This window comes from Vipera berus (genome assembly GCF_964194415.1).
Source record: "Vipera berus genome assembly, chromosome: 6".
Taxonomy (NCBI): Eukaryota; Metazoa; Chordata; class Lepidosauria; order Squamata; family Viperidae; genus Vipera; species Vipera berus.
The window spans coordinates 63,802,414-63,822,778 of record NC_138208.1 but is presented as its reverse complement, the minus strand read 5'-3'; the positions used below and the strand labels follow the sequence as shown (position 1 = coordinate 63,822,778).

Here is a 20,365-nt window from a genome sequence, read left to right as displayed (position 1 = left end):
TGGCACATTTCTCAGCATATAAACAAGATATCTAGATCGGCAAGCTAGTTTAGGAAGTGTGGGTGAGCTGTCCCTGTCCCTGTCTGAGATAAACTTCTTGAATTTGGAAACAAAATTTTCCTAGCCTGAAATCAGAGTTAGATAGACCTATTTGGAAAGGTCATCATTCTACAAGCCAAGAAGAGAAATCATTCTGTAAGAGATGGTCCCCTCCAATTTCCATCCACCTTATCTTACTCAACAGAACATCACATTAAGATCCCTGGGTGTGTATCAGTCAATTCCAGAGAGGTTTTTGATCCCATGTGGGTATGTGTTAAAAGCAGACATGTCAAACACAAGGTCCGGGGGCCGGATCCGGCCCACGAAGTGGTTTCATGTGGCCCGCGAAGCCATCCTGGAAACAGTGAGGGAACGTCCCCCACTGCCTTGGCCCTGGCCCAGAGACCCTCCTTCTGCCAGAAACCCTGTCCCACTCCTGCCCAGGCCCCCATAGGCACCCTTGATGCAAACGATGTAGAGCTGGCCACGCCTACCCAGTAGGCCATATGCACTCTAGCCATGCCCACCCAGTAGGCCACACCCACCCTGGCCATACCCACCCGGCCCCCTGAGGGCAACCACAGTCCTGATGCGGCCCTCAATGAAATAGAGTTTAACACCCCTGTGTTAAAGAAAAAGCACTGGCAATTTGAACTGATCCTATGTCCTGACTTCTGTTAATAATTTGTATATGATAAATTGATTGTAGCTCTCAAACTGACCTCAAGGCAGTTCCACAGGGAAAATGTGAGAGTAATTTGACCAAGAAACCTAGCAAAACATCTCCAAAGTTTCTACTTTGGAAAGTTTGCAATTGGCAGTGTAATTTTATTTGATACAGGCATTCGCCTGTCTGGAGAAGAACTGAGGCTCAGAGAAAACCTAAAACCCCAGTGCTGCTTAATAGAGTAAAAAGGCTGTTGAATAACAGCCATGAGAAATTTTAATATATACTATACTGTATACCATTTGATTTCCTTTCAGAAATGAAGGTTGAGCACAGAAAACAGGCAACCAGATAGATTTATTATGCCATGTTCCATTTCCAGAAACATCCAGTAGCTTCAAGAGCCATTGGTTGTGTTCACTTAACAAGCCACATACAAGTAATCACATGTTGCTGTAGTCTGTTGTGTTAACTCAGCAAAAACAAGCTTCTCTTTTTCAGAGATTTCAATTGCATTAACTTGGGTGGGGGAGAGAAGGAAATACCATGTGTTTCACAACAATTCTTACTAATCCATATTAACATACATTTTCAAAATTTTCCATTGTTTTTCTAGCCAAACATTCCCTTAAACCAGTATTTCTTAAAATGTGGCCCTACGACCACTGGGGGTTCCCAAGACCCACTCAGGGGTCTGTCAAATCGAAATTATTTGCCAGCCTATGTTGAAAAATAATACAATATTAAAATAATATAATAATAAGCAATAATAGCAGAAAATGCATCCATTTTAGTTTTTAATACAATAAATATCAATAAATATAACTAATCAAACAAAACCTCTTTTGGGGTCTCTATAATTTTGAAAAGTGAGGAGGCATCCTAAGAGAAACAAAGCTCCTAAACAAATGCAAAATTGCTGACAAAGGTGATCGGTTAATTTTAAGCAAGATAATTTTAAGTTAACTTAAGCCAGCTTTCAGGTTTCTTTATATTCTTTCCTGTTAGACCTGCATTACTCGTTCCAATAACCCATCTGGCTATTTTTCATTCCGCTCCTTACCAATCTCAGTTCAATTTCAGCTCCGCTTAAGTGTCAGAATATCATTTTTTCCCCCCTTAGCGTTTCTCTGTCTCTTTAAATAAATCCTGCTGCTTATTGGTGCGGCTGGAGGGAAGAAGCCTTTTCTGTTCTCCGATTGGCTGCTCAGTCCACACCTCTTTTTACTTGATGTCTAGTGTGAGTAGTCTCTCAAATTTTATCTTCTCCCTTTGTCGGTGTGGCGCTTGCCTTCGAAGCCATGTTGTGCAGCCAGTTCTTACGGTCCCCGGTTGTTCTGGGGCAATGCAGCCCTTCGCGGGCGCAGTCTGCTTTGGCCCAGCTCAAGCGCCTGCTGGAGGGTGAGCTGGAAGGTATCCGAGGGGCTGGGACCTGGAAGAACGAGAGGGTGATAACATCAAAGCAAGGCCCGCATATTAATGTGGAAGGCAGCCGAGGAGGTAAGCCATTGGGAAACAGAAACGAAAGAGAAACGAAGCTTTGGAGAGGGGGATATCGAAACTTATTTGGCAATAGTTTCGGGAAGTCATGTTCCCTTTTCTTATAAGTCTGGCACATTTGGTAAGCAGAAGTCAGACTATCATGATGCTACTAACCCTACAAGAAAAGGGAAAAAAGAAATCCCAGATCAAGTATAAGGGGTGAGGATTTAGGTTACTTTTAGAGTGGCCCAGTGGTGAAGATGCTCGCTTTCCGTTCAGAAGGTTGAGAGTTCAATCCTGAGTTGATAAGAGAGTTCAGTCAGCTCCGGGCCCGTCACTTCTATAAAAGGGAGTTTTTTAAGGTTACTTTTCTCTTGTATGGGACAGCTCCTATTGACTTTGCAGAAAGAGCCACCACATCTTTTTCTTAGGAACTATGCATCTGTGGTCTTTCTAACACACAAAGGTTCAAACCCAATCTTTCTTATATGTCCCTTGGGGTGTCCTATAGTCCTGAAAAATGGTATTTTGTTGAATAAAACTCATCTTAAATTCAAGTAATACTGATTTGACATTTTTTTTAAACCCTAGCCCACTGATTTGCTAAAACAAAATCTAGTAACTTCTTATTGGAAGCCATCTGCAAATTTCCCAGTTTTCAGTGCCATTTTTCAACTGTAAATAAAAATTAGCTCTAGGAATAAAGCTTTTTCTAATGATGTGTGTTAAAAATCTTCAGATGCAGCTAATCCAAACTACCAAGTGAGAACATATTTTCATCAAATGTATTATGAGAAATTTCATATAGTCACAAAAGCACAAAAGCTGTGCTAAAATATTAATGCTAGTATGTTCCGCCTGCTTATTGTCTGTTTATTTCACTGCACGTGGTCGAACTGCCTCGCATGGCCCTGTATTGCTTATATGTCTGGCAAGTGCCGGAGGCTGGCCAACCCTCTGGCTGGAATCTCCCGCCTTGCCTCAGGCACCCAACCCGGTGTCCAAGAATTCCTGCCGGCTGGATTAGCCAATCACGAGGCTGTGCGGTTGTATACAGAACAACATTTATCATTTTAGTCCCTACTTCCATTTAGACACAGCATTTTTAACTCTTTAGTATTTCTTTTTGTTTGTTCATTAAATAATTTGACCTGCACTGTGTCATTTGAGAATACGTTTAAAAAGGAGTGGTACTTGGAATTTTGCTGAACTAGAAACCAGTGCACAGGTTGCAAGTTTCTGAGTGAGAATTAACCTGTTGCATAAATGTTCATACCATCTCCATGGCCAATTCCTTCCTCACCACACTCATGTGAAAATTGTTGTGATAGTTGAGTTAAGAAAGTTGGGATAGGAGGGATAAGTGAAGAAGGGCGAACTTTTAAGGGTTGGGATCAACTTTTTTGAATGAGGCCATATTTGTACAAGAGTGGGTTTGGGGTAGATATGGGAATTCATGTTTTTTAACACTGATATCTTTTGTTACGACTTTCTACTTTAGTTTTCATCTATTTCCCAGATTTATTGACAGCACAGGCTCTTGAGGTTTCTTTCAGCCCATCAGTGCCAAAGGTGGTTCCAAGCCAACAAGAAAGGGATTCAAGTATTCATATTTGGGACCTCAATTTACCCACTTCTGGAGTAGATTAATATTATAATTTAGCTTTGATCTTGCTAGTCCCATGATTAATCTTTGCATTTATATCCATTACAATCCAAACAAAGATTCATTCTCCCATATTTGCTGGTGTAAAGAAAGGCCTTTTTAGTGGGCCTGGACTACTTATACTGTATGTGCAGGTGTATGTGTGTGTGTGTGTGTGTGTGTGTGTGTATATATATATATATATATATATATATATATATATATATATATATATATACACATATATATTAGTATTGAAACCTGCAATTGAGGATCAACCTTGAGGAAGACCTATAGGATGTTATTCTTAAGGCTCTATCTTCAGATGTTCAAATCTCAGACAAAAAGAATAAACTAGGTTAAGTAGACAAGACCACTTCATGACATAAAACAAAATCATATCTACAATTTAAAAATTGAAATATGGAATATATTTCTCTATATAATATATAGAAATATAGAATTATTTAAGAAGATGCACAGGGCTCAACTACTTGTGCCCAGTTCAATTCCTCTTCTTAATACATGTCATTTTTTGCAGATATCCTGAATTTCTGTGCCAACAATTACCTTGGACTTTCTAGTCATCCAGAAGTCATCCGTGCTGGACATGATGCTCTGGAAAAGTACGGAGCTGGCCTCAGTTCTGTCCGCTTCATCTGTGGAACACAAGTAGGAAGGCATAGGAATGTGGATCTGTGTAAATGCTATCATTTTATAATTCAATGAATAATACCTGATAGCACTACATTTGCAGAGCAAGCATTTGAAAATTTAATTTTGCTTAACAGTTGCTCTGGGCATAGGTTAAAGATTTTCAGAAGCGAGACAGAGTTCTGTTGTATTATTTCTTAGAACTGTTTAGCACTTTAATTTGGAGGCAATAAAAGTGCTTTGGAACATATGGGGTGCAATTAGATACACAAGGACTTTGTCTCTGGTGCAGAAACTCTCAGTGTACATGCAAAGCAACAGAATAATAATCAAAATAATACCAATAAAGAGTAAAGAATATAATAAGGATAAATAATGCAATAGCCATACTACATGGGTAAATACACATAGATATTAGATAGCACTGTAAGAATTAGTGTTCAGCAGAGTGATGGCATGAGGGAAAAACTGTCCCTGTGTCTAGTTTTGATCTGCAATGCCCTATAGCATTGTCTTGGGGGGGAGGAATTGAAACAGTGTATAGCATTTAACACTTAGATTTATATACCGCTTCACAGTGCTTTATAGCCCTTTCTAAGTGGTTTACAAGGGACGCGGTGGCTCAGTGGGTTAGGACGCTGAGCTTGTCGATCAGAAGGTCGACAGTTTGGCGGGTCGAATCCCGAGTGCCCCGTAATGGAGTGAGCACCTGTTACTCGTCCCAGCTTCTGCCCACCTAGCAGTTCGAAAGCACGTAAAAAATGCAAGTAGAAAAATAGGGACCACTCCGGTGGGAAGGTAACAGCGTTCCGTGCGCCTTTGGCGTCCAGTCATGCTGGCCACATGACCACGGAGACGTCCTCGGACAAGCGCTGGCTCTTCGGCTTTGAAACGGAGATGAGCACCGGCCCCTAGAGTCGGAAACGACTAGCACGCATGTGCGGGGGAACCTTTACCTTTACCTTTAAGTGGTTTACAGAGTCAACATATTGCCCCCTACAATTTTATGTCCAGGATGTATGGGGTCTGCATACTGTATATCTTCTCAGCCCTCCTTCTGACCCGAGCAATATATAGATCTTCTGTGGAAGGCTGGCTGGTTGCAATTCTATAGTTGAAATTTCAAATCTCCAGGACCTTTCCCCAGCTTACAGCACAATCCCAGGAAAAGACTTTTGGTTGAAGAAATTGCAGGCAGATGCGTGCCCCTGCAGGCTGAGTAATTTTTTTTTTGCCTTTAAATCCAAAGCAGTGCACAGCCCTCAGGTTTATATTATGGAATCTCTAATTCTATAGCAAAAGTACTAAACTTGGGGACAGGAAGCAATATAAAAAGACGAAAAAATATCATTACTAACACATTTCTGGTGTTAGGAGCCTAAAGTTCATAAGATTTGAGTTTCTCAGCATTCTATTATACACCTGTTATCCAATTCGGATGTTGTCTTTTCTCATATAGTAAAGGTAAAGGTAAAGGTTCCCCCGCACATGCGTGCTAATCGTTTCCAACTCTAGGGGCCGTTGCTCATCTCCGTTTCAAAGCCGAAGAGCCAGCGCTTGTCCGAGGACGTCTCCGTGATCATGTGGCCGGCATGACTAGACACCAAAGGCGCACGGAACACTGTTACCTTCCCACCGTAGTGGTCCCTATTTTTCTACTTGCATTTTTACATGCCAACATTCTGATCGACAAGCTCAGCGTTCTAACCCACTGAGCCACCGCGTCCCTTCTCATATAGTAGGCCCTTCTAAATCTAAAGCTACTTTGATTTGTCTTGGCGGGATAATAGTTAATGCACTTTGACTTATTTGGATATTTCTGAAAATGAAACAGAATTTAATATCAGCCTTCCATTCGGATTTGACTGTGTAGATACTGTGTGTTTGGTGTTGTGTCAGAAGTTTATTCTGTGTGGAGAACAATGAGTTACTCCTGGACATACTGAAATTAATTGAGCATAATGTTGGAGGTACGGATCTATTAGATAATAAATAGCATTTTTTCTCAAGCTACTATTCTCAGATGTGTTGGATTGTTTATGGCACAGTGCTGCTTATGACTCTTATCTAATGAGATTGAGGCAAATCATGATTTATCAATGTGTGCATGCACTGTGATTATATCGCCAAAAATATGGGTGTAGATTTTTCAACCTGCATGAGTAATAGTGATAGTTGTGGTGATTTATGTTGGGATTTTTTTGTCTGTTTTCCAACTTTTTAGAATATACATAAGGATCTGGAGGAGAAGATTGCTCATTTCCATCAAAGAGAAGATGCCATTCTCTACATCAGCTGTTTTGATGCCAATGCTGGGATCTTTGAGGTTATTAACTTTGTGTAAATAGGACACTGACGCAGTGAGGGGTGGATTACCCATCACAATCGCAATGCAATTGTCTTTGCAGTAATTTCTGAATGATTTGCTATAGTAGTTTTATTACAATAAATAACAAAATTGTTTTGATCCATCATGAAGTTATTATGGCCCCATGATTAGATTCGTCATATGGTTTTATGATATGATATAACAGAGAGTTGGAAGGGACTTTGGAGGTCTTCTAGCCTAACCCCCTGCTCAAGCAGGACATCCTATTATACCGTTTTAGACAAATGATTGTGCAGTCCCTTCTTAAAAGCCTCCAGTGTTGGAGAACTCAGCTTCTGAAGGCAAGCTGATCATATGATTTGATCTGGTTTAGTCTATTGTGTAAACCCAGCCAAATATAATTTATTTAATCATGATTAACCATGGCTTAATGTGTCATAAGTATGTAGTAAACAGTATTCCAGAAACTTGCATATGGAAACAGACATAAGAGTATAGAACAAAAAATGTAAATAGCTGTCAAAGAAAAACAACTGTTCAAGTAAAAAGACTGTTATTACATATATGCAAAATAAACATACCAACATTCCAAACAGCAAAAATAAATACCGTAGCAATATTAAAATGTTTGTTCCCATTTATGATGGGATTGTTTTTTATAACAATTTCTTTTCTGATATTTACAGGCACTTCTGACACCTGAAGATGCAATACTGTCAGATGAACTGAACCATGCTTCCATAATTGATGGAATCCGTCTTTGTAAAGCCAATAAGTATCGTTACAAACACATGGATATGCAAGATCTGGAAGTCAAATTGCAGGATGCACAGGTTAGTAGCTGGACTACTCCTTTGCAGCTTGGTGGCACAGGGTGGGGAGAGGGGAACCGGGCCATGCGAGCGATGGGCCGGTGCACAAGTGTGCGTGCTGCTCAACTTGCACGAGCAACAGGCCAGAACATGCACACACAGGTCAAGTGCAAGTTGATCTACACATGTGTGTGCACGCATGCCACCCTGCCACTCATGCAAGACAAGCTGCACACTGGCCCACCACTTGCGTGGCCCGGTTGCAAATAGGTCATGGGCCAGTAATGAGCTGCAACCTGGCGGTGGGGACCTCTGTCCAAGATTGTTCAGTAGAACAGATCTCCCAAAAACCAAAGCAAAAGAAAATTCTCAGGTTCTTTAGACAGAATCTCTTGCCCATACTTTGTTACCCACTGTTCTGCACAGAAATATCGTCTACGGATGGTGGCCACAGATGGTGCTTTTTCCATGGATGGGGATATTGCCCCCTTAAAGGAAATATGTAGCCTCGCTCATAAATACAAAGCCTTTGTTTTTATCGATGAATGTCATGCCACTGGATTTCTTGGGCCCAATGGCAGGTAAGAAACTATTACTTTTTTCTGATGGAAAGGATTTTAGAAAAGCAGCTATAGTGACTATATTTGTTGAGAATACCAAATTAAAATTTGTTTCTGTGTATACACATCCTGCATTCTGACTTGTCACATCAAATTATCCATGATTTCTTAAATAAACCATGATGTCCAAAGCACTGCAAAGCATTATTGATATGATTTCTGGTCCACAATGATTGGATTTACACAACAAGCTAAGTCAAGATCAAATGAAACACAGTATGATTTTGCATAGTATAGATAGTTCTTGCTTAATGACTGTCTTGTTTAGCAACCATTTGAATGTCCTATGGCACTGAAAAATAGATTTATGACCATCATCAAAGTTACATTAGTTGTAGCTTCCATGCAGCAATGGGTTTGCAATTCAAATGCTTGGCAACAAGTGTAATTTACAACATTTGTAGCATATCACAGTCTGTTCTGTACCAGCCTACTACGGGCCCTGCAGAAAAGGCAGGGACAACCCCTTTACAAGAAGGCAAGAGGCTGGAACTAAGCCTGCCAAATTTATGGACACAAAAGCAAACAGAGCAAAACAAAACACGAACCATGAAACAGGAGCTATTCAAACGGTTGCCTTCAGCAAACCAGCCCTCCCACACATTCCCCTTTTAAACAGTTCAGGGTGTGGCTTCTCTCTGCCTCCTTCCAAGGTGCCCCATTGCCTTCCTCTGTTTACTCCTGCTTGACTGCCTCCTGCGTCGGGCATCCTTGAACAGGGTCAGCTGTGGGTCATCTTCATCCACGCTGTCAGGCTCACACAGCTGGGTCTGCGTCGTAACCAGATGAGAGGCGCCTGGCTGAGGGCTCTGCGGAGCCTCAATACTATCCTCAGCAAGCTCTCCAACACCCCCCTCCTCCTCTGAATCGTCCGACCCAACTGCCGAACCCACAGGCTGACCCTGAATCACAACACAGTCATACAATCATGTGCAACCTTCCCAGCCAGCTTCTAACAAGCAAAGTCAATGGAGAAGCTGGCAAGAGGTTGCAAATTGTGGCTTAACAGCTTCAGGTGATTCACTTAACAATTGTAGTCGCTTGATATATGTTGGGTTTGGTGATGTACTATGTTGCTTAGCAATGGAGTTGCCGGTCCGAATTGCGGTGGTTTAAGTGAGGATTCTCTGTATATTATCCCTCTCTCAGCAGTATATAATAGGTTCTTGATAACAAGAATCATGGACTAGAATGGAAGTTACATCATTATAAAAGGTTTGATGGAATGGGGATCTGCTTAAAGGATGACGATAATGTGTTTGCCATTCTGCTTGTAGGATGACAACAAATACAATGCATTCCATGCGGTATTTACATTTGTGTGAAATTCTGTATTTAAAGGGAAGTATTAGCCTTTTATTTATGCTTGCATTACTCCTTGTACATAGATCAATTTTTTCTCAGACTGTGTTTCTGGGAATTCTTTTGGGAATTGATCATGAGCGGTAGATAAGTATTCCTAAAACTATATTAATCTTCTGCAACACAAGTGCTGTGGAGAAATAAGCACATTCAGATTATATACTCACCTTGAGGTGTATAATATGCAGATCCAATAGAGTGCAAGAGTTCTTCAAACCCAGCATTGAGTACCTTCTTTCTACTTCTCTGAAGAATAGCTGACAAATAGAGAGAGGGCTGGATCTGAAGCATATGTTTTCACTTTGGATCTGAGTATAATGTATACTGCTTGCTATCAGACTTTGTTAGTCCCTTTTTTCAAATAGATTCTTTTGAATACATCTCCCAATACTTTCTGAACATAAGAGCTTTTTTAATAGCAAGAAGAACAATATGCTTGATGGAAGAGTTCTGTGCAGACAGGACATCAAACTTATTCTGGAGTGACTTCTTATGTGTACAGAGACGTGTGGAAGACAATTCTAGATCTGTTGGGGGCAAAGTCTTTTCGAGGGAGACTTAAAAAGCAAGAACATACAAAAATGTGTGTGCTATAGAATAATCTTCCCTGATTGATGCCTTCCAGATGTATTGAATTGCAATTCTCCCATCATCCAAGTCCCAATGCTGAGTTGGACAAGACTGTAATAATGGCTTGTATTCTATTAGAATTTACATTTTTCCTTTTCAAACTAGATAGTTGCTTGTATCCTTACCTGGAAGGGCAAGGCTACATGAAGTGAGTTAGTGTAAGCATGCTGATTTTGGATTGTTGTTACTATGACTTGAATTGCCTAAACCAGACATGTTAAACTCGCAACGTCGCGCAACGTATCGCGACAGTTTTGCCATTGCTGGCAATGGAGTGGGAGTGGCTTCCAGATGATGCGTCTGGCCTGCGGGCCAGGAGTTTGACACCCCTGGCTTAAACTATTACGGTTCTTTTCTCCCTGCAGGGGCACCGATGAGCTTTTGGGAGTGATGGATCAAGTAACAATCATCAACTCAACACTTGGAAAAGCCCTTGGGGGAGCAGCAGGTGCCAATTCCAGCTAGTGGTTTTAACATATAGTTTCCAAACCCTGGAAGCCTTGACGAAAGACAGGAGAATTTATTTTCTATTTTAGCTTACTATTTTATTTTATTTTATTTTATTTTTATTTTTATTCCATTTATATCCCGCCCTTCTCCGAAGACTCAGGGCGGCTCACAAGCTTAGCAGTAGCCTTCATTCTATGTATATGCCTGCTTATTAGGGCTTTCACACAAACCCCCAAGCGGCATTATTACAAAGTCAGCTTAATTGCCTCCAACAATCTGGGTCCTCATTTTACCTACCTCGGAAGGATGGAAGGCTGAGTCAGCCTTGAGCCTGGTGGGATGCGAACCTGCACTAATTGCAGGCAGCTGGTGTTACTTAAGGAGGCATTAGCCCACTGCTCCACCAAGGCTCTTTATGCCTCGCTTTACATCACAAGCAGTTTTGCAGATCTTCCTGCTCCTTGCATGGAAATAAGTGTGAAGGAGAGCATGGATTTATGGTCTTGTGCTAAAGACACCTTTGCCTATTCCAACCTGGTGCTTTCTAGATGTGTTTGATACCAATTGCCATTATTATTTGTCAGGATGGTAGGCTTCATTTTGGGGAAGGCTGTGCAAGACCGAAGTTTGCATAAGAAAAGGCAATTTAAGAGAATAATTGAATTTCAGGTAGCAATTCACGGCTGTCCAGTCTTAGTACTATTTCTGTCCATTTCTTGGTCAGCTGTAACTCCTGGGTATGTATCACACCAAACTAATTGATCCACCAACACCACACAAACCTATTCATGGAAGGAAGAAGCATTTTGGATGGGTTTTATCTTCCCATATCCATGTTCCTTCACATTGTTTTTCTCCATTCTAACTATGGAGGACTTAAACTCTTTTACTGACCCCTTTTGAAAGGAAATCCTAGCCAAGCCTCTAAACATACATAACACTTTAAAGTCTACCTCTTGCAATATCTATGACCATTAGATAAATTTGGGTTGGCTGCAGGCCACATTCCATCAACCTGGCCCATTTTGTGACATTTCTCGAGTCCCTCAACATTGCCCTGATGAAATTTAGTAGCAAGCCACCCAATAATATCAACATAATTTTCTTCAGGTTGGGGCTAAAGGAGAAGTAACGTGTATTAAGCCACTGATAGGAACAACAGCCTTATTGTAACAGAAAGAAAAACCAGAAATTCAGGCTTTACCTCATCCTATGCTGTCTTTAGTTCTTTGCACCTACAACCTCTAGCCATTCAAAAGTATAGTTGCTGACCACAGAGATATTGATTTACCTCTCCTTAAGGAAAACGGACGCGGTGGCTCAGTGGGTTAGGACGCTGAGCTTGTCGATCAGAAGGTCGGCAGTTTGGCGGGTCGAATCCCGAGTGCCACGTAGCAGAGTGAGCGCCTGTTACTCGTCCCAGCTTCTGCCAACCTAGCAGTTCGAAAGCATGTAAAAATGCAAGTAGAAAAATAGGGACCACTACGGTGGGAAGGTAACAGTGTTCCGTGCGCCTTTGGCGTCTAGTCATGCCGGCCACATGACCACGGAGACGTCCTCGGACAAACGCTGGCTCTTCGGCTATGAAACGGAGATGAGCACTGGCCCCTAGAGTCAGAAACGACTAGCACGCATGTGCGGGGGAACCTTTACCTTTACCTTTAAGGAAAACAAAACATTTTGCCTGTGTTTGCCATTTATTTCTTCTTCCTGCATCTAATATGGGTTCCTTTCAAAGTGAAGTAAAGAACTTGGTTGCTCTTTTTGCTGAGTACAGGTAGTCCTCGACTTACAACAGTTCATTTAGTGACTGTTAAAAAGTTACAATGGCACTTGAAAAAAATGACGTGACCATTTTTCACATGACCTTTGTAGCACCCCGATGCTTATGTGTTCAAAATTCAGATGCTCGGCAACTGAATTCATATTTGTGACCATTCATACTAAGTTCATGTGATCATCTTTTGCGACCTTTTAACAAGCAAAATCAATGGGGAAGCCACTGATTCACCTAACAACCGGGTTAGTAACTTAACAACTGTGGCAAGAAAGGTGGTAAAATGAGGCAAAACTCACTTAGCAAATGTCTCACTTAACAACAGAAATTTTGGGCTCAATTGTAAATGTAAGTCAGGGACTACCTATACCAGAGGTCGGCAACCTCGGCTCTTTTATGACTTGTGGACTTCAACTCCCAGAATCGAGGTTGCCGACCCCTGACCTATACTGTACTTACTCTTCTTCACAAGAGTATGAATTATCAAGAGGAGCACAGACCACCAGTTAAGATGGCAATCCATTGGGATCTTCGATCATCACTGTCTGGAATATGAAAACAGCAAAAAATACAGTGTGTCAGGTCCTTGGAAGACTCACTGGGGATTACTGGTTGCCTGTAATAGAAAAAATACTTTTTCTCTTTGTAGGTGGCTATACAACTGGTCCTAAAGCACTCGTGGATCTTCTGCGGCAACGTTCTCGCCCCTACCTCTTTTCCAACAGCTTGCCTCCTGCGGTTGTGGGCTGTGCCTCCAAAGCTCTGGACCTACTCATGGAGAGCAATGCCATTGCACAGTCCATGGCTGCCAAGACTTCACAGTAAGGGAGGGTATATTGTGCCCTTCACTCTAATAATTTATCTAATAATAGATTGTACTAAGAGGATTTGGTTTACCTATCAAACTAGCGTATGGGTTGCTTAACTGTTTAAATAAACCTATATTTGCACTGCATGCTAAATCATAAACCATGGTTAAACCATAAACACAGAATGCCAAGCAGAAACTAAGCAAGTTGTGTAATGTCTTAGCATGATGCAAGAATTGAGAAACATGCTCTAGAGTTTAACAAATCAACAGTCCTTACTCTGCAAGGATTCCCTCCAGTAATACATATTTTAGCCATTGGGCATGTTTTGTGATACAAATGGAAAAAAGAGGCTTATCAGCTTGGGCTGAGAAGTTTATATTTTCATCCTTATTCATCCAGTTCCAATAACTGTTTTTCAAATGAGAACTGAGAAATGAACCAAACTCTCTCTGCCTCAGACAGATGTATTCCCACTGAAATACTTATAATTCCATATATAGCTCTGTCTCCTAAAAGATGTATTAAGAATTGCTACACAGTTGAGACTAATCTGATTTCCATATTTTCTCCTTATAGGAAGGATTTGTTTTTCTTCCTGTTGTCTTCTATTTTGATTTGCTTTTTCTATATACTGATCCCAATCCTTAATGAATGCTCAACATTTCAGGCAAAGGCAATGAAGTACCTTGTACCGCTGTGCCAATTAGGCGAGCTAATGAAACTGGCTCAGCTTATAGAAAAGGTAGAACCTTTGTCAAAATGTAGTAACACGGTCCTCTTGTTTTAGCCAGCCAGCCTCCAGAATGTTCCATTTCATTTTCTGATATTTCCCCAGCATTCTGTGGATATTGGCAGAGTTTTTATGTAACTGCTTTGGTCAGTTTCATGAGAACCATTTTTTTCCCTGTTCTTCCTTGGCCTCTTCTTAAAGGTGTCACAATGTGCTGAACTTACACATCCAATTCTGGTAGCACCAAGTGCTGCTTCTCCTGGTCTTCTTCCTAATGATTTGAGATCAGCAATATGGAATTTAGACTAATTGTGCCTTCATTGCAAATGAGCTCTGAATCCTCTTATGGTTAATGTGAGATGGGGAAAGCACTTCAGCCAGTCTTCTGTGTGTGAGGATGGGGGAAGAGAGAGTAGGAGCCATCTGACTCCTTAATGAGTTGTCTGTGTGCATACTTCACCAAACTATTGTAGTTTCTTTGCAGTCAATGGTGGGAAGGAGAAGAAGAGAGTTGCTGGAGTCAGTTGTTGCCTAACTAAATAATCAAGTATGCTTAGATCTTATTTATTTTCAGAAGAGGAACTTGTCCCCTTATACCACACAAATTCTCAATGGTTCTCACTTTATATAATTATTGGCACCTATCATATGAATTTTCTTAGGAAGTTACTGTTCCTAAGGATTGAATTGTTGAGATGCCAGGCATATCCATTTAGCTCAAAATAGATAAAATATGATTTTCCTCTGACCTGCAGGTTCCGAAGTAAGATGGCAGCAGCTGGATTTACAATTTCAGGCAATAACCATCCTATTTGCCCTGTGATGTTGGGTGATGCCCGGTTAGCTTCAGTGATGGCTGATGATATACTAAAAAGAGGTAAATGTTCTGTAGTGGTAGGGGGCTCATATAATATGTAATATGTTGTATAATACCACAAGGTGGCTCAGTGGGTTAGGACACTGAGCTTCTCGATCAGAAGGTCGGCAGTTTGGCATGTCGAATCCTGAGTGCCGCGTAACAGAGTGAGCGCCTGTTACTCATCCCAGCTTCTGCCAACCTAGCAGTTCGAAAGCACGTAAAAATGCAAGTAGAAAAATAGGGACCACTACGGTGGGAAGGGAACAGTGTTCTGTGGGCCTTTGGCGTCTAGTCATGCCACATGACCACAGAGACGTCCTCGGACAAGCACTGACTCTTTGGCTTTGAAACGGAGATGAGCACCGGCCCCTAGAGTTGGAAATGACTAGCACGCATGTGCGGGGGAAACTTAACCTTTATAATACCACAATAGTAAGAGAAACAAACTAATAAACACACCCTTACATTTCATGTACATAAAAACACAGTCCCTGTTCATCATTTACTCAGATTTATAAGTCAGATGCAGAGTCCCTGAAGTGTCTCTGAATCGGGTTGGAGAAGTACAGGTAGGGAAGGAAAAGGTAAGGAGTGCAAATGCCTTCTATGTGGGAGCGCCAGCCCTATGGAACCAGCTCCCCCCTGAGCTTTGGATGGCCCCAGATCTCCAGTCCTTTCGCCGCGGCCTCAAAACACTCCTTTTCCACCAGGCTGACCTGGACTGACAGGGATTTTAATTATGTTTTTAATTTTTAACTTTAATTTTTAACTTATTTTAATTTTAATTTTAATTTATTCTACAGGGCCATTAATTTAATTTTGCTTTTAACTTCTGTATTATTGTATGTTATTGTTGTTAGCCGCTCTGAGTCCTTCGGGAGATAGGGCGGCATATAAATCCCAATAATAAATAAATAAATAAATAAATAATCTGTTGTGATTGCTTTGCCCTCAGGAATTGGTTTCAGTGCCAATTAAATCGTAGGAAGGCTTAAAGTTATCACGCTATATCCAGTATCCTTTAAACATTCTGTCCTAGATATCATGGGCAGTAATAATCCATAACTTTTAGAGGGGATTTGTAACAGCCTGCTTAAAATATTAGCACTGTGAGAAGAAAAGAAATCACAACCTTCTGCATTGAAGGGCATCAGAGTTGGAACTAGTGCTTTCTTGTCCCACTCAATTTATTCTTTAACAGAACAGGTAAATGAGGATAACATCTTGGCAATTTTCAATTTCAAATAGTTGAGCTGCAATCATTTGTTCAGTGACGGTTTGAATTTATTATGGCACTGAATGAAGGGAATTAGGATCAGTCTTCAAAGTCCCAGCCGTTGCTGCACCACCCCTCCCCTCCCCCATAGTCATGTGAATAGAAATTGGGCACTTGGCAACCAGCTCATACTTAACGACCAGTTAGAGCAGGGCTGTCCAACCTTGGCAACTTTTAAGACTTGTGGACGTCAACTCCCACAATTCCCTAGCCAGCATTGCCAAGGTTGGACACCCCTGAATCAGAGCATCCCACAGTCACATGATCACTGTTACCAACCTTTTCTGCATGTAAAGTCAATGGGAAGCTGGCGAGGAAGATGACATGTCACTGTGATAAGCATCCCCTCCCCAGCTTTTCTTCCCTCATTCACATACGCTGTTCCCTCTTTCCCCCCTAGCATGCTCATACTCACTGACACCCTCCTTCCCTAGGCCTTCCTGCACTTGCACACAAACATGCACCCACCAACCCCCTTCTTCCCTAGCCATCTTGTGCTTGCACACCGGCACAGCAATGCATCACAGTTTACGACCACATCGCTCAGCAATAGCAATCCTGGTCCCATTGGCCACCAAAGCTCAACATCTGCCTGTAGAAGAAACATCTGAACTAAATTGCTGCTTCTGAGAATTCTACTATTTTTATAAATGAAGCAGAAATTCCTTTTTGGAATTCATAGAATTATGGAACTATCTTAACAACTGAAAGATTATTTCAAGGGTTATCTACTTCAGTGAACTGTATCCAGGAAAACCAATTAAGTCATCCTCAAGAAGGGTCCTTCCTTAAAAGCCTTCTCAGATGGAGAACCCACGACCTTCCTAGGTAGACTATTCAACTCTTCCACAAATCTTACTACTGGGTAGTTTTGCTTATGTCTAAGTGAAATCTAGGTAGCTGCAGCTTATATTCATTATTTTTGACCTTAGTATCTATGGAGTGGAAAATAGTTTGTGACCATCTTCCCTATGATGAGTCATGGCAAATAACTGAACTTTTAGCAACTTTCAACATCTCTTTTGTCTCATAAATGTGCCATTTTGTGATTTTGAAAGAGATCCTAGAATTATCTCTAAGACATTATATAGTACTTTAAGGTAAAGTAAAGGTTCCCCCACACATGTGTGCTAGTCGTTTCCAACTCTAGGGGCCGGTGCTCATCTCCGTTTCAAAGCCAAAGAGCCAGCGCTTGTCTCAGGACGTCTCCATGGTCATGTGGCCGGCATGACTAGACACCAAAGGAGTACGGAACGCTGTTGCCTTCCCACCGTAGTGGTCCCTATTTTTCTACTTGCATTTTTATATGCTTTCAAACTGCTAGGTTGGCAGAAGCTGGGACAAGTAACAGGCGCTCACTCTGTTACGCGGCACTCGGGATTCGACCCGCCAAACTGCCGACCATCTGATCGACAAGCTCAGCGTCCTAACCCACTGAGCCACCGCGTCCCTTTTATATAGTACTTTAGGGCTGCTGATTTATTTGCTTCCACCTTGGTTGATGAGTCATAAAGAGGCAGTGAAATCAGAATTTTGACTTGGAGTATTCTGAAATGCCCTTTCAATTTAGCTACTTGCTTCTGTTCCTTGTCTTCTCTCTTCTTAAAGCCATCTACTCTTCCAAGAGCATCTCCTTTTTCTGTTCATTCTTCTGCATTCTTTAGAACTTTTCTCCTAATTAGATTAGGAAAGATTCTGGCCTGAAACTCTGCAGGGCCAGTTGAAGCAGAGGATGCCAAGGGTGATTCAACTGTGGTCTGCTTTAGAAGCTTCCTAGGACTGGACACACCACACTGTAGCAAATATGTACACAATGCTTTATTGCAGTACACACCTTCCCAACAACAGGCTATTGTTCTGGGTCCTAAATTCATAGGGCTGGAAGGAACCTAATCTTCTAATCCAATCTCTTGTCCAAGCTGTACCCTGTTGCCATTGCCATGTAAATACATCTTTAATACATAGTCCTTTATGCTCAATCTTTTAATATTCCATTCAAACAAAAGTCTCAAATTTTATAAAATAGCATGCAACCTTTTTCCAAAAATTCTTGCACTTGTTAGGATAATGTGTTGCCTCAGTGTGGTTGTTCCTTTTCTAGTTGCTATCAAGCTCCCACAAAGCTCCAGGCAGGCCTCCCACCAGGATATGCTGCTCACCATGGCTTGTTGAATGATAGTCCTGTTGCCTACTTGTAATAGCTGCCAATCTCCAGACATTACCTCCACCCCTCTCATCTGCATGTCCTTGGCTTATTACTTTTTCTCGTCCATATCCACTCTGTTAGTGTTTGCTTTTGTAAGCTATGAACTGAGGTGGGATGTGGCTGCCTCTGCAAATCAGCCTGTGCTTGAAAATGCCAGATGTGACTCAATTATTACAAGCAGCTGGAACACCAGCTTGGGTACTTGTGAGTAGAATTGTGAGTGAATGAATGTATGAGGGAAACGGAAGTGGGAAGCATTTTTACCTAGCTGCAGCTACCCTTCCCAAGTGCAGAGAGCAATCCCAACTTCACTCCTTTATGTCAACCCACAGCAAAACCAAGGTTGGACTAACAGCAGCACCGTTTTTGTCACCCAACAGGCATTTATGTCATTGGCTTCAGCTATCCTGTAGTGCCCAAAGGAAAAGCCCGTATCCGAGTTCAGATCTCAGCTGTTCACAGTGAAGAGGATATTGATCGATGTGTGGAGGCCTTTATTGAAGTGGGACGTAAACATGGAGCCTTGCCTTAAATGGCTGCAGGAAGTGAACTGTGCCTTTCTACAACTGGAATCAAATGATGCTATTTTGCTGTCAGATAACCCTTAAGCTTTGCCAATGATAAGGATTGTGAAAATTATAGTTCCAAATCCCACGGTTTGCCTGCTCCTTTTATATGGATTACTTTGCAATAGTTCCAATGATGCAATGTTAATTGAAGGTTTATGTCTTTTTAAGAACTACAGTCCAATACTATGCTAGAAGATTAATAATGATTGCCTCTCCCATGGTCAAAGGCAATCAGAGCCTATAAAACAAGGGAAATGGTTGCATAAAATACTCCATTCTGATTTGGGTCTTATGATGAGGCCATTGTGGCTCCATTTTACCTCTTCATTGCAGAACTAAATTTCTCTTTATAGAAGCAGTTTCTTCAGATTGATCACTAGAGGGCATATTTGTAACTCTGGCCTCAGGGACCCCAAGGCAGCAGAACATACATACATTGCAGTATATTGCTTTTCATTATGAAATTCCATCATTGTGATATATTCATTGCCCTTACAATATACCAAAATATTAACAAATATACTGGTTCTCTGTGTTTTAATAGTCTCCTTTGTATAAAAAAAGAATTAGAAGTGGGAAGAGGGGAGTGGGGAATAGGATCTGTTCTAAATGGGGCAAAGGAGCCAGAGTACAAGCATATTTGCAATGGGGTAAAGCCAAATTTGATTTTGCTACTCTACCATGTACATGAGATTACCATATCTGGCCTGTAAAAATCTGGACAGCACAAAACAGCAGCAAAGAAATATAGTGCACCAGGCTAGTGATTCTATATTTCTGTAGCCTCCATACGGAAGCCCTACTAGTATAATCCATTGTTAAAATTAAGAAAGCGATCGGGTCTGTAAAATCAGACTAGCACAACTATAAGATATAATGTATATCTTTATAAGTTATAAAAATATACCTTAAAGCATTGTCATTTTTCTTTTTTAAAAAAGCAGTATTGACTGCTCATTAAATTAGCATAAACCAAACCTTTTTCTGTCTGAGGTGAAAATAATATCTCTGCACATCTCGCACTACATACAAGGATGGTGGCAACCAGTGAGCTAGTTGCAATGGCTAGAAACATACATTCTGTGCGATCAATGAATTACATGAGGTACCTTTGCGAAACACATGGAAAAATGGGACATATGCACCTTTCCTAGTTCTCTCTAATCTGCAATAATGATTCATCTTACTCAAGACATTTTGCAGCGATACCTCTTGGATTGTGTTGTCCTGAGCAACAGCAAACTGAATAGGAAAGAGACGAATATCAAAGTATCTTTCCTTAATCCTCTTCATTATTGCAGCTTTCCAGGTTATAGTGTGCTTGCTGAGTGGGGGAGGACAAGGGTAGAGGAAATGAACACTTGAAAAAGATGACAAAGCAGTATATTCACATACATTTTTTTTAATCCCATTTATATCCCGCCCTTCTCCGAAGACTCAGGG

At 41.2% G+C, this 20,365-nt stretch overlaps 1 protein-coding gene across 1 annotated transcript; it reads left to right on the top strand.

Annotated features, from left to right (window-relative positions):
• The first annotated feature begins 1,093 nt into the window (after positions 1 to 1,093).
• Positions 1,094 to 19,893, top strand: GCAT (glycine C-acetyltransferase). The gene is made up of 9 exons (XM_081330212.1): positions 1,094 to 2,209; positions 4,378 to 4,508; positions 6,715 to 6,816; positions 7,506 to 7,652; positions 8,058 to 8,212; positions 10,609 to 10,691; positions 13,120 to 13,291; positions 14,768 to 14,889; positions 18,734 to 19,893. The coding sequence occupies exons 1-9, from the start codon at positions 2,011 to 2,013 to the stop codon at positions 18,883 to 18,885; spliced, it is 1,263 nt and encodes a 420-aa protein (XP_081186338.1). The 5' UTR covers positions 1,094 to 2,010; the 3' UTR covers positions 18,886 to 19,893.
• Positions 19,894 to 20,365: the final 472 nt, after the last annotated feature.

Excerpts from the sequence above, each read along its gene's own strand:
- GCAT (XM_081330212.1), top strand. The coding sequence starts at position 2,011 with ATGTTGTGCAGCCAGTTCTTACGGTCCCCGGTTGTTCTGGGGCAATGC. Across the intron at positions 10,692-13,119 it reads AGCCCTTGGGGGAGCAGCAG|GTGGCTATACAACTGGTCCT; the intron begins GTGCCAATTCCA and ends TTCTCTTTGTAG. Across the intron at positions 13,292-14,767 it reads ATGGCTGCCAAGACTTCACA|GTTCCGAAGTAAGATGGCAG; the intron begins GTAAGGGAGGGT and ends TCTGACCTGCAG.